Below are 12,956 nucleotides of genomic sequence, written 5' to 3'. Positions count from 1 at the left end.
ATTTTGCACTTGCTTGTCCATTTTGCATTCCTTAGACATTCCATATACACACAGTCTCTCTAAAGTAAGCTGCAGACCTTTTGGAGAAGACATGGCTCTTTTTTAAGAAGTATAAGCTGCTTATAACAATTGCGCCATCACTAAGAAGTCTTGATGATGAATGAAGTTATTAATACATTACATGTGGGTTAATGAGTTGTGACCAAACTGCAGTTCTGATCACCTGAGGAGGAGCTAATTCAGGGAGGAGGCAGCCTTCCTTTCACTTCATCTTTCCTTCCTCCTCTTTTATAGAATTTAGGTCAATTAAAAGAACCCAAACAAAACATAATTAACCATGTCCTACATCACTTAAAATGCTACCCTGCTGCAGGAAAGGACAGATATTATGACTACATAGTCATGGCTAGTACTACTGGCACTCTTCCACATTTAGTGTTAAGAGTAATTGTTAACAACATGAACAGCAAAATCAGACAGAATCATGCCCACATTAATGTTCCAGAGGTGAAAAATGGTGCAACTATCCCTCAAGTGCTGGCAGCATTCACTGTGATACAGAACTTTCGATTCATTCAACACATTACATGGCAAAGAGAGCATTTATAAATATGACCGGGACACACATACATTTCATGAGCACAAAATAATACAGAAATTAAATTGATATACATTTGTTGAATGGTCTATGTAGAACTTTGTTTCCATGAGGAGTGTAAATTATAGGCCTCCAAAATCTCTCTGTGTTCTGATGTGACACCAAGACTCACCTGTTCTGATTACCAAAAGTTGCCTGTTCTATAGGCAAGATGCTGTCTGGCCATGGTGCAGTCTGATTTGGAGGTGCCTGCTGTTGGCTATACTGAGGTCCTCCTATGTTCATTTCCAATTCAGATGGCCCTAATCAAGAAAAAATAACCATATAACTTTTCTGAAGAGAAGCATGTTAATTCTTTCAACTGAGTTACCTATGATATGGTAAAAGCAAAAAAAAGCATTAAGACTTCAGTAACATTACACTTAAAAGCATCATTATTCCTTTGTTAAAATTTGCTTTTAAATTTTGAGAAAATATGAGTATTCTGAAAGTGGTTCAAAATTATAAAATAGCAGATACAACATCGTAGATGCAAAAATGAGTAACACAAGCATAAGAAAAAGATTGTACATAGAGTCAGTATTATAATGCACTTGCTTTAAAAGTGACCAGGAACAATTATCATTCCACAGCATATGGTCTAAAAAAATTCCACAGTCTTCAGTGAACCAAAGCAACTTCTTGTCCTCTTTCTTTGGCCACACAACCGTGGAGCTACAGAGTAGCAGGAACTGTCCATCTCAAAACATGTTAAAATTCTGCATTTTTGACACCTTCTTTCCCATGTCCACAGGAAAATTTCACTGGAAAATATGGCTCTTATAGAATCTATAAATGAACTGAGGATTTCTTACTTTCTTTTTTTTCTCCTGTTTAATCTTTAACAATCCAGCATGCGCCAAAAGGAACAGCTCCACATGTGACTTACCCATATTCATGACCTGAGATGGAAGCATCTGCCTTGGGCCAGGCTGGTTGCTGGGTCTCAAGGGGATGCTGGCCGTGGGGTTGCGGATCATGCCTGCTTGCACCGGCCGGTTCATGGCGCCAGCCGTGGGCGCGCACGTCACCCTCACCGCGGGAGCCTGGCTGCCCCAGTCTCCCGATGCCATGGCAGGCCGAGGGGCATTGCCACCAATCATTCCTGCACAAGAGCCAAACACGCTCAAGTACCAGCACATGATCAGAACAGCCTTAACACTACTGCTGCCTGAGGAGCTGCATTTTCAGCAATACCAATGCAGTGGTTTCACTCAAAGCGCACTGCACCACCACAACTGCCCGTCCAGGTGTGCAAAGCTGCAGAACGATGCCTTACACTGCTTAGCTGAGGGACTGGAGACTGTGATACATCTTACAAGAGGAAGACCCTTTTATCATTTCCAAAATGCTGCTCAGGGCAAGTGTTCCCACATGTGGTCTGCAACAGGTGCCGAGGGTGTGTGGATAGCCTTAACTTCCTTCCTCAGGAAATGAATCATGTTTGCTGATGTGTGTCAGTGCTTTACTTTCCAAGTGCTAAGTGAGAATGGGGACTTGAGTAACAACGTGTTAACACTAAACACACTTACAAATTAGAAGGATTGAGTATCAAATTGTGTTCTGCAAACATCTTTTGGCTACTTCTTTCACTTGGAACCCAGAGCCTTCAGAGCTTCAAGGCTCACCCAGATAATCTCAGACGAGTGTACAGTGCAGGGAAATTACTCACAGGAACTTTCCGATAGATGCTGAAGTTCATTACCGTTATTATAGGGGAAGTCCTCCCACATCTACTGTAAACAACTGATACGTTTTATTTACACTTGGAATATATAGAATACTACACTCTGATAGCAGCCAAAAAGCCTCAAGCAAAACCCAACACAAAAACCCCCGAGTCCCATAGATAGCTGTCGTAGTATTTATGCATTTCAATTTTGTATCAGTCAAGAGAGTAGATAAAACACTGATTTCAGGTTGGACTAGTGGTTCAGATTGTTTTTTTCAGTTGCATTATGCAAAATCCCTAAATGAATACTAAAAGCCACACAATTATTACTTATCAGTTCAAATATTTGGTGACATACAACCAGAAAAAAACCCTCTGAAGAGAGTCTTTGTTTCAGCTGCTGTACAAAATTTGCTTTAGTGTTACATCCTCAGGTTCTGTCCATTTGTGTATATACTCTATCAAATGAAAGATGTGCTGTGCTAGAGCAAGGCAGGGACACAATAATATTCTCTAACTTGTATATATAAGATGAATAAAATCCTCTAATATGTATACAGAATATGAAAGTAAGAGGACACTTGAAAGAATGCAAGTTGATCACTAAACTGCTTAAATAAAATATTTCAGCCTTTGGCTGCATGTCTCTTTTAATACTGATGCAAACTAAGTATACAAATTTGACATCAAACAGCCAGCTGAGAGGATTTACAATGCCCATTTATTTACTCAGAGCTCTTAGAGTGGTTGTCGCACACTTGCACAATCTCAGATTATGCACTAGTTGAAATAAATCCATCAGCCAGACTTTTCTTGTCAAACAGGCTATATGTTTGTTCATTATTAGGTGAACATGTTGTTAATTGCAACATCTGATTGTTCCCAAAAAGCAGCTAAGGCTACTAAGTAAAGAATAAATTAAGGGCAAAGCCAGCTTAATCAGGGCAACAGTATTGCCCATGACTTTGTTTTGAAAGACCCATCTCTATTGGTAGGTAAAAAGCAGCGCATAAAAGGCAGGACTAAAAATATGTAGACACAGAAATTCAAAATAAATATGCCAATACATAACATCCACAAAACAGACTTCATGGAGAGTAATAATCCGCACTGGTATTAACCCCAATGTTAAGCTGCACATGCTATAGCCTGTTACTCAAGCATATTTGGAAAAAAAAAAAAAGGAAAAACCATCTTACCTGCACTGCTGTTGCCTAAAGTTCCTTGACTTCCTATCATCCCTTCATTCCTGCCCATCAGTCCCGGCTGAGGTATCACTGAGTAGGGGCTACTCGTTCTTATGGGTGGGAAAGTTCCTGCACCTGTTGGGTTCTGCAGTGTTATGTCAAGTGGTAAATTCTGGTTTGGTAACAACCTGCCCAGTTGCCCTGCTCGTGGGTTATTAAAAGCTAGACAGGAGGAGCAAAGAAAAAAAGCAAAGTTACAAAAGTGGAAACTTCACTAGGTTAAAAAAAAAAAAAAAAAAAAGAAAAGAAAACAAAAGAACCTAGACACAATTAAAGCTCCTGGGCTCAGCTATTTAATGTTGCATAATTTACTCCGTATCTGTCTGAGAAACATCCCTTCTTGACATTTAAATATAAATTTCAAAATGGAACATTCTGACACTAAACACAAACCATATATGACGTATATTTAAAGAAACTTTAAATGATGCAATTTAACTGACAGAAGAGCCACTACAGCAAAATACACCACCATGTGATGTGCATACTACTGCCAATTAATCTTATACCTAGTAAGACTGTAAATGCATGCAGATCCCATCCTGAGGCAGATTGTTAGGAATTATCTCAGTTTGGAAAGTCTTCCAGCACAAGCTGTGCCCCAGAAGAAGTTTTCAAAATTAAGGACGGACTGACTCTATATTGGATCCCACAGCCCCATTTCAACATGTCCCTCTTAATTTTTTTGGGTTTTACATTTTTTGTCATTAATAAAAAGAAATACTTCTATGATTCAGTAACAACAAAAAAACAGTCCAGAAACAGAGCCGTGCCACCATAATATTCTGATAAAAAAAGAACCATCCTTGACAGTTACTGCCACCTTTATGTAGCTACTTTCTTCTGGGTTGTGCTTTTAAAATCAGCCTCTGCAAATTAAACGGCAGACTGCCTCAGCAAAGTGAGTTTCAGACTGTGACTGGCAAGCATCTGGCTCAGCTGGTCTTTGGGCAATGTTCCAATGCATGAAAGCATCCTCTGTGCGCTCAACTAGCTCTCAAACATGAATCAAACACTGACCTTGTAGCTTTGATTCCATTTCCAATCATACCCATGAAATACATGCAAGCAAATTAAACATTTTTGTGAAAATGTTACTTGCAATACTTTCTGATAGCTTCCCCTAGAAGAGGCTCTAATGTAACAGCATCCTTAGAGCGACTTCTGCATTTTTGTGTTCATCACATTACTGAGAAGTTAAATTAATTCTTCCTTATTTTAGATCGAAGTAGTGCTACTTTTGAATCTGAAAACATCTGAGGTTTAGCAAGTTTGTAAAAATGCACAGAAATATCTCACAACAGAGGTCTCTTTTATTTTATAAAACCAGACTACAGGAACTCACTGTATTTTTTTAAAATGTCAGTTCTCTGCCAGGTGTATTTTTGTGTATAGAAAATATATCATATCACAAACACCTAATTCCTAACCATGAGATTTAAGTTTTGTATTGTTTGCCTGTTCAACTAAGCAAACAAAACTTACTTATGAAAAGCAAAAATTACTTTCTCAAGATTAGGGATATCACAAAGTCTAAGGACTGAAGCAAAATTAAGCTTCAGTGACAGTTTCAGAACAGTTTGCTCCAGAAGTTTGACACATCACATAGATAAATGAGTTACTTTATGTGCAGCTTCGCCAGCACCAACTGATATTACAAAAAGGAATTATGGAAATGCAGCACAAAATAACAACACAGTTGATGACCTGTGATGGTGCTTAGATCACATCTCCTCCTGCTTATTCTACTCTTCGTCAGGATGGGCTGAAGGAGGCTCCCTATCCCCCATGTAACAGACTCTAGCAATTTGGCAGATCTAGTAGCCTTTCTATTTTTCAACAGGCAAAAATATTTGTCTGTTGAAAATAAAAGTAATTCATTAAAACCTGTAAAATTAAAGTTTGTTATTTCATCAGAAAAAACAAGTATAAAAACCCCCAAATCTCTTTTGGAATTGTATATGATTTGACATTCGTTCCACATTGCTTTTTTGTGAAAATATGAGAGGCCCCTCACTTTTTCTGTGGACCTGTTTTCTGTATGATCTTCTACTGAACACAAGGCAGGAGTTCCTAGGGGAATCAGGCACAGACTCAAGACTGAGCCGAGGGAAAATATTTCAGGGTTTTAATTTAGATGGGAAACAGGATGCTTTTACAGAACTGCTGCTAACCATGAAGCCACTCTCATTTACAGTCATACTGCTACTGTACTGCCAGTAGCTTAGAAAGCAGATTTAAAGCTAGGCTACCCTTAGAAAGCCAAAAGGCTGGAAGGAACAAACAGACCTTGCTTCAGGAAGAATATGCTGAAGACTTCACATGCACAGAGATTTCCTTCTGACTTTTGAGGTGCTGCTGTTTGTACCTCTCATTGTTTATACTCACAAAAGCAAGTATATAAAACCCAAGCATCCTTCTCTGGGCAGCATGGATAACAAATGATAATTTAAGAATATGAAGTGGCCTTAATATGTATTTAAACACGAATATTTATTGATAGAATATTAGTATTTATCTAAGCATTTTAAAGTAATTTGAGTGAATTTGAAAGTGGCTCAGTGTTGGTTTAGTATTATCAGAATGGCTAAAAATATTATTTAAACCCTCTTGTAGAACCCTTGTGTTCTACAAGAAAAAAACCTAGAGCACATCTAAGGAAGTAAAAGATGTGGCCATCCTAGCCAACAGGAGCAAAAAATGAAGTAGTGTTTTTTTATGTTGTTTTATTCAACATTAGTACTTGATAATAGTCCTGTCTTGCTTATTTTCCATCATACCATGATGGCAAACCAACGTTTCAATGCTGATTTGTAAGCTGATTAATAAGGTTAAGGAAAGCTGTCAGCTGGAAGCAACTCAACTAAAAGCCACAATCTCAAATTAAAGTTGGCCACTCTTAATCTTCTGTCCGTCTATTAATCTTGTGGTTTTAGAAGAAGACTCTCCTTCATGCTTAGAAAAGCTTTGCTGCAAGAGCTGCCAGAAAAGAATGACCCACATTACAAAAAAGTGCACGTGCTCTCCATGCCAAAACCCTGCCAACAGCAGCGTCACCTATCATGGCAGGAGGGCATGTTTGATTTGAGGGTACCCCTGAGAACATCTCTGGGGACACAGAGTTCCAGGATGTGTGAGCTAGACACAAGTCCTGTGTGCCTGGAGCTGGGAGGACCGCAGATGGCGCTCTGTCCCCACACAAGAGCAGCCCAGGACGGGAGCTGCCCAGCTCCTCCCTGGCTGACCGGGGCACCAAGAGCCTGCACTGGGGGGTTCCCGAGCCCGGGGTGCACTCACTGCTCTGTGAAATCCTCATTGCTGGTTTCTGGGTGGCCACTGCCGCACCGGGGCTGCTGTCACTGGTGAGCTGCATGAGGTCATTGATGATGGCTTGCTTGTCCACCGAGCCCGCTGGCACGCCTGGGCGGCTATCTGGGAAAAGCTGTGGTAACTGGCTGTTCTGCAGGTCATCCAGAATCTCTTCCAGGTTATCCAACTCACTGCCTGGCTGCAACGAAGAACACAAAACCCACAGTGCAGGGGGCTGCTCGCCTGCTGTTGACCAAGCCAGGCAGCCCCCCAGTGTCCTCGGAGGAGCCTGGCAACAGGCCTGACGTGGAGGAGGCTCACAAACCCGCTGGAAGGGGACCGGGCAGGCTTCCCAGGGCTACTCTGCCTTGCTTTTGGGGAGCCCAGTGTGGCACTGGCACCCTTCAAAAGCCCCGCATGGGGATGGATGATTCCATACCTTGGGCAACAGGGGGATTCCTCCCTGTGCCCTCTGTGATCAGTGCGGACAGCAGGGATAACAGGAGAGCCAGGAGTGCTGAAGATGGGGGTTTATGGAGGTATAACTGCCATTTCTTTCAGCACAGTTGTATTTCTAGTGTCTTTATGACTTGATTAAAAGCATACAATCAAATAGTTACTTTACGGCTATACCAATTCCCCTTATGCCTTTTCTTTGTTATATTCAAAACCTGAACACTGAATAACTCTGCAGAGGTTAAGTGGCAAGATATATACATTGTACTGAGAATTTATTTTACTCCCAACTTCCCAAACATCAAAAATAACTTCTCCAGAGTATGACAAGAGAAATATACATATGAATTTACATTTAAATTCAGTTGAAAATTAATGAAATAAAGACGGGAGAAAAATTAAGTTCACCTTATACTAACATAATTACTGACCTGCTTGTTTTTCTTACATATACTGATTTTCACTGGTATTTTCTTTTGTCCGCTTCTCTGTCTAAAACCTCCCAGAATTAAAATAATTTTCTGACTGAAATGTGGAAATCATTGTAACTATATTCTCAGTCCTGAACTCTTGATAAGAGTAAAACTTGGGTAATAATTAAGAACAGGGTGTCCAGTTTCAGTTTACCACCATCTTGAACAGTAAATATAACAGTATTGATAACAAATATCTACTCAAAATCAGTGTCTTCATTAGGAAATGTGCAATGACAGAGAAGAGGCAGAGTAAGCAGCCACCTGTGAAGGATGGGGAACTGAGAAATAACACCACAAACATGCGGAACTGAAATACAATACTTCCTGGGCCTTTTTTTTTTTTTTTTTCTTTCTTTTGTCCTTCCCCACATCATGAACTTCTTACTGAGAGCAAACTTGGGCCACAGATCACAAGATACTGTAGAAATACCTGAGATGGCTTTAAAATACCTACTGAGGTTCTCACAGGTTAGCTAGGAAGCACTGCACATTAGTCTGTACAGAACTCCTGCCACCACATCTAACCTGCTCCTGGGAAGTCCAGCTATTTTATTCAAAGGTAGCTAAAATGCCCCAAGGTTACACTGCTAAGTGCTTTTTTTGGGTGACTGACTGCAAATAATCATGGTGTTATTTTTTATTATTTCTACATCATGCCCTAGTCATATAAATTGTAGTATATGGTGCAAAAGAGGAGGGAATTCACCCCATTAAAAGGCAGCACGTGGGTGATCTAGAGGCTGGTGTTATCGGCAAAATGGTAGGAAATCAGAGAATCAGAGGACTGGAAGAAATCTAAAGCCTCCAGGCAAAATCAGTGTATGCCATTCCCTATGGAAGTTCATACAACTGCTTGTTAAAGACATCCAGAGACAGAAAATCCACAGCTTCCCTGGAGAACAGGTTTCAGCACTCTGCCATCCTTACTACTCTTGTATTTTTTTATCAGTATCAACACAAAATCTCTCACGCAGAAATTTAGACCCTTCCTTCCAATCATATTTTGAATCTGGAGAGCATACTGTGCTACCCTTTCTTTTCCTAACTTTTTTCTGTATTTGAAAACATGTGTCCTTTTGTGTTTTAAGCTGAAATGAATAAACAATCTCAACTTGTGAATTTTCTTCAGCAAACAACCTGTTTTCTAGGCCACTCATTACTCTTACTGCTCTTGTGGATTGCTTTCAGTTGATCCACACTTTTGCTGAAGCCATGTCCAAGACAGGACTTAAAATGAAGCCTTATAGCTGCTGGGTAAAGCAGAAAATTTCCTCTACACATAGTATGCTTTGATGGCATATTCCAGAAAAGCATGTGATTCTTTTAATTACATGACATTTACTGACTCTCACTCATCATGTCATCACTATGATCCCTAGAACAGCTCTGAAAATTTCCTATTTAGTTACTTCTCCCCTCATTAAAAAAAAAAAAAAAAAAAAAATCTGAGACAATATTCTTGAGTACTGATAATAAATAGTGTTTATTCACCCTGAATGTTCTAATATTTTGTCTCTATCTCTTTGTTGCAGCTGAATCTGAACTGTGTCCTCCAGGGTGTTTGCAGGCATTCAAGTGCCATACTCAGCTTTACCAAGCTCTATTGTCACATCAGGTCATTTAGGTTAACTGAAACATTGAGCAGCTCTAGATGCTGCACGAGTCCCCCAGCATCTCCATGTTGACAGCGAATCCTTCAATAACCACTGTGTGTGGAGATATTTCCTACAGCTTCCTCACCACTCACAGCAGTTTCATCTTGACCATGCACCTCTACCCTGCCATAAGGAAAAGGGTCTTCCTCAAAACACCTTGACACACTATTTCTCTTATGCCAACAATTCTGCTACCCTCTTGCTGGAGGAAAACAGGTTGGCTGGCCCAAGATTATCTGTTCTTGACAAATCCTTCTGATGACTCACTGCTTTCCAGGCAATTACAAGCAGCTGGGTGGACCCAGCACATCAGTAGAAAAGGCTGAGCCAGGAGGAATCAAAAGTGATTATATGAAGCCTAAATCACTGCAGGGACAGGTGATAAGCAGATTCAAAAAGGCGCTCCAAGAGACAGCCATGAGTGATGTTTATAGGAGCTGTAGTTTGAGCGATGGGAGATCTGCTACAAGAAGATGGCAAGAGCCAGGAGAAGAGACTGATATAGAGCATCATAAATTATAGAAGGATGATTCAGTACTCTTTGGGGGAATAAAGACATATGGCCTTCATTACATGTATCTGAGACAACAGCAAAGAGAAGTTTTATATGTTGCAGGGGGGGTTTTTTGGTTGGTTTTATGTGGGATTTTGTGTCATCTTTTCTTTTAGCATTCTGGCTACTGCAGTTCTTTGTTCAAACACTAGATATATATATAAAAAAACAACCTCAAAACCAAACCTAAAAAAACACCAATGAAGAACATATTGATCCAAATGTGTCAGAAAACTGCACTCCCTAAGATGTTTCTAATTCCTCTCAGAAGTGGCAAAGAAAGGGCAAATATAACAGATGTATTACAACAACCCAAACACATAACCTTCTCCCTTTTTTTGCTTAATAATCAATATTAAATATTTCATCTTTATATTTTTAGAAGAGTTCTCAACTGCTACAAAAGCTCCAAGAGATTTGGAATTAACACCATCCTATGACGTTAGCCTAAATCTTTCCAGATTCACCCTCAAATGGCACCATATGTGCAGAAACCAGCATTAAAATATTTACTTGGTTAGATTAATGGGATTTTTCTTTTATTTATATTCTATATTTATTTTGTTAATGGCCTAAACTGAATTTATGTAAATAGAAGGCACACCCTAAGCTCCCTGTGAAACAATTATTTGTCAGGAATTAAAAAAAAAAAAAAGGCACCTGATAAAGTGCTAAGCATCACAAGAAAGTTCTTGTGTGGGTATTTTCATTATGTCTAAGTAATTTTCATGTCTAAGTAATGCAATTATGACAATCTCTGTAGAACTTGGGCACTAAGTGCCAGAAAGTGTAAGACAAATAACTCTCACGGATATTTTTGCATTTGAAAAAGTACTTAATTTATACTGTCATATAGAGAAATACAGATTAAACTTAAGAGCTTACAGAATTTTTGCAGCTGTACTGAAAGGCAGCTGCACCTCAACATGAAGTTTGGTTTACAAAAGTTGCTGTTTCAAAGCCTAGCTTCCATGGATTGTGAAGGACTGGATAAGATACTGGATAAGATGGAAATCTCCTTCCTGCCATGGGCATTGCCCATGGCTTGCACTGTGACCCTGTGTTCTGAGGACTTAAAACAGGATGTCTTTTGGTGGGGACACAACTTGAAACTACACCTGATTTGCATAAATTTGAAGTTTAGCTCATCTTCTACCTCAGAAGTACGGGCAAAACATTTGACCATAAGAGGCAAATGCAACCAAATCCCTTCTCCAAACTGGCAATAAACTAAGGGATTATGAAAAGAAGGGAAAAGGAAATTAGAAGTGGAACCAACACAGCATTTTTCTCCCTGGTAACTGCAATAAATATAAAATTGGCTAGAAATCCTATTAAATTATCAAGCTATTCTATGACTAACATTTAAAAGCAGAACTCTTACTGCAAGACATTCAGAAAATGGAATCCCCATTCTAAGATTTTGATAGAATTTCAAGAAGAAACAAATGTTCCTCATGAACTTAATGGATTCTGGACTATTAAAACAGAAATAGGTTTTTTAAAGATGAGTGGCATGTGTAGAGAAAATATGCTAGTATTGGGAAGATACTGGTTTCCACATAAAGCATGAATACAGCAGAGTTGATAAAGTATGTGAGGAACACCAGAGCAGTTTCTGAGTTTTAGGACAATAATGTACATACTTGAGATGATATCTGGAACAGCATTTGTGCAGACTGTTGCATTGCAAAGTCCCTGTCAAACAGGCTGTCTTTATGGTCTACTGAGCAAAAAAGAGGAGAGTACACTTGCAGAGATTGGGATTTCATTCCATGCTCCCCCAGGTGATTTCTAAGAGAACAAGCTACTTTAGCAAGGCCATATCTAACATTGTTCATGATGTTTCTCTAATGTTCCCCTCTACTTTCACTCTCCCTCCCCTCCAAGCTGTCAGCCAGTCCTTGCCACATCTGACCACCTCCTGATCACTGCAGGGGCTGCTCCTGGCAGTGGACAGTCAGGGAGAGCTGGAGAAGGCAGGTTTACTGCAGAGGGACTCTCTTCCCTTTCTAACAGTGGTGAGCCATATGAGAACTCGTGGTGCTTGACAGCAACAGCCCTACTACGGTGGGTGCTGGAGGAAAAGCCCCGCTGAGTGTCCCCAGCAGGTCCCTCTTTCATCCCCCCTCCCTTACAGCTGCTGTAACTGGAACAGCAATCAGCCTAATAAAGCCAGATAACCATCATCCCACCAAGGAAGGGAAAAAGGTACTGCAGGGCTGGAAATATTCTCTGCCATTTGAGAAAGGCTTCCTGTCAGTTGCTGCTCTCTGCAGAAGAGTATGTTTAAACACACTACCTAGAAGACTGCTATTTTTGGTACAGTGGTGCACTTCAAAGCATTTCCTGCACAGAAAGTCACACCAAAAGTAAAAGGAAAAAATGCAATGGCTCTGTTGCCTCCCAACACACTGATCTCCCTTGTAGAGGCCATCCCACTGCTGCTCTGCTGCAGTTTCCAGAGAAACTGCACACTCCAGTGACTAATTACTTAAAAATACAACATTCCTCAGGGAGGGGAAGTTTTAAATAAACCTGCAAAATAGGTAACACAAGCACATGGCTAATTTTTACATATGGGAGGAAAAAGGAGGGGGAAGGATGCAGGAGGATGGAAGAATTTAGCTCAAGAATCTGTGTTCTAGTCTTGTACTAAATAGTTCCAGCTTTGATCTAAATTTAGGCAATGAGCACTTCCTGTGGGAGACCATCTTCCAAAGCTGAAGAGTTTTGATGCTAAATATTTTCAGTGATTTTATAATTGGGGTAAAGTGGTTATTTGTTTAAAGGCCTGGTCTTCAGACAGTTAAACACTTACATTATTCTATATTCCCCATCATTTCCTCTCCATGCTGGACTTCTGTTTATTCAGCTCCAGGTTTCACTGCATTTTAAGTGGGTTTTAAAGTTCTGTTTACAGCCAACAGGAGTAACAGGAGCAACAAAAG

The 12,956-nt window shown here is 40.0% G+C and overlaps 1 protein-coding gene across 5 annotated transcripts in view; it reads right to left on the bottom strand.

The window, feature by feature from the left end:
- NCOA2 (nuclear receptor coactivator 2) overlaps nucleotides 1–12,956 on the bottom strand; it is a 186,960-nt gene that overhangs the window by 22,032 nt on the left and 151,972 nt on the right. For all 5 annotated transcript variants that reach the window (XM_041464373.1, XM_041464374.1, XM_041464377.1 and 2 more), the window contains 4 exons: nucleotides 6,854–7,064; nucleotides 3,509–3,718; nucleotides 1,527–1,742; nucleotides 771–900 (listed from right to left, as the gene is read on the bottom strand). In XM_041464373.1, coding sequence (XP_041320307.1) covers nucleotides 771–900; nucleotides 1,527–1,742; nucleotides 3,509–3,718; nucleotides 6,854–7,064 — 767 coding nt within the window. The remainder of the gene's footprint in view (nucleotides 1–770; nucleotides 901–1,526; nucleotides 1,743–3,508; nucleotides 3,719–6,853; nucleotides 7,065–12,956) is intronic.

The sequence above is a fragment of the Pyrgilauda ruficollis genome, unplaced genomic scaffold (assembly GCF_017590135.1).
Source record: "Pyrgilauda ruficollis isolate IOZ18807 unplaced genomic scaffold, ASM1759013v1 scaffold18, whole genome shotgun sequence".
NCBI classification, from domain to species: Eukaryota; Metazoa; Chordata; class Aves; order Passeriformes; family Passeridae; genus Pyrgilauda; species Pyrgilauda ruficollis.
Note: the sequence above shows the minus strand (reverse complement) of the source record. Positions and strands in the feature narration are given on the sequence as shown.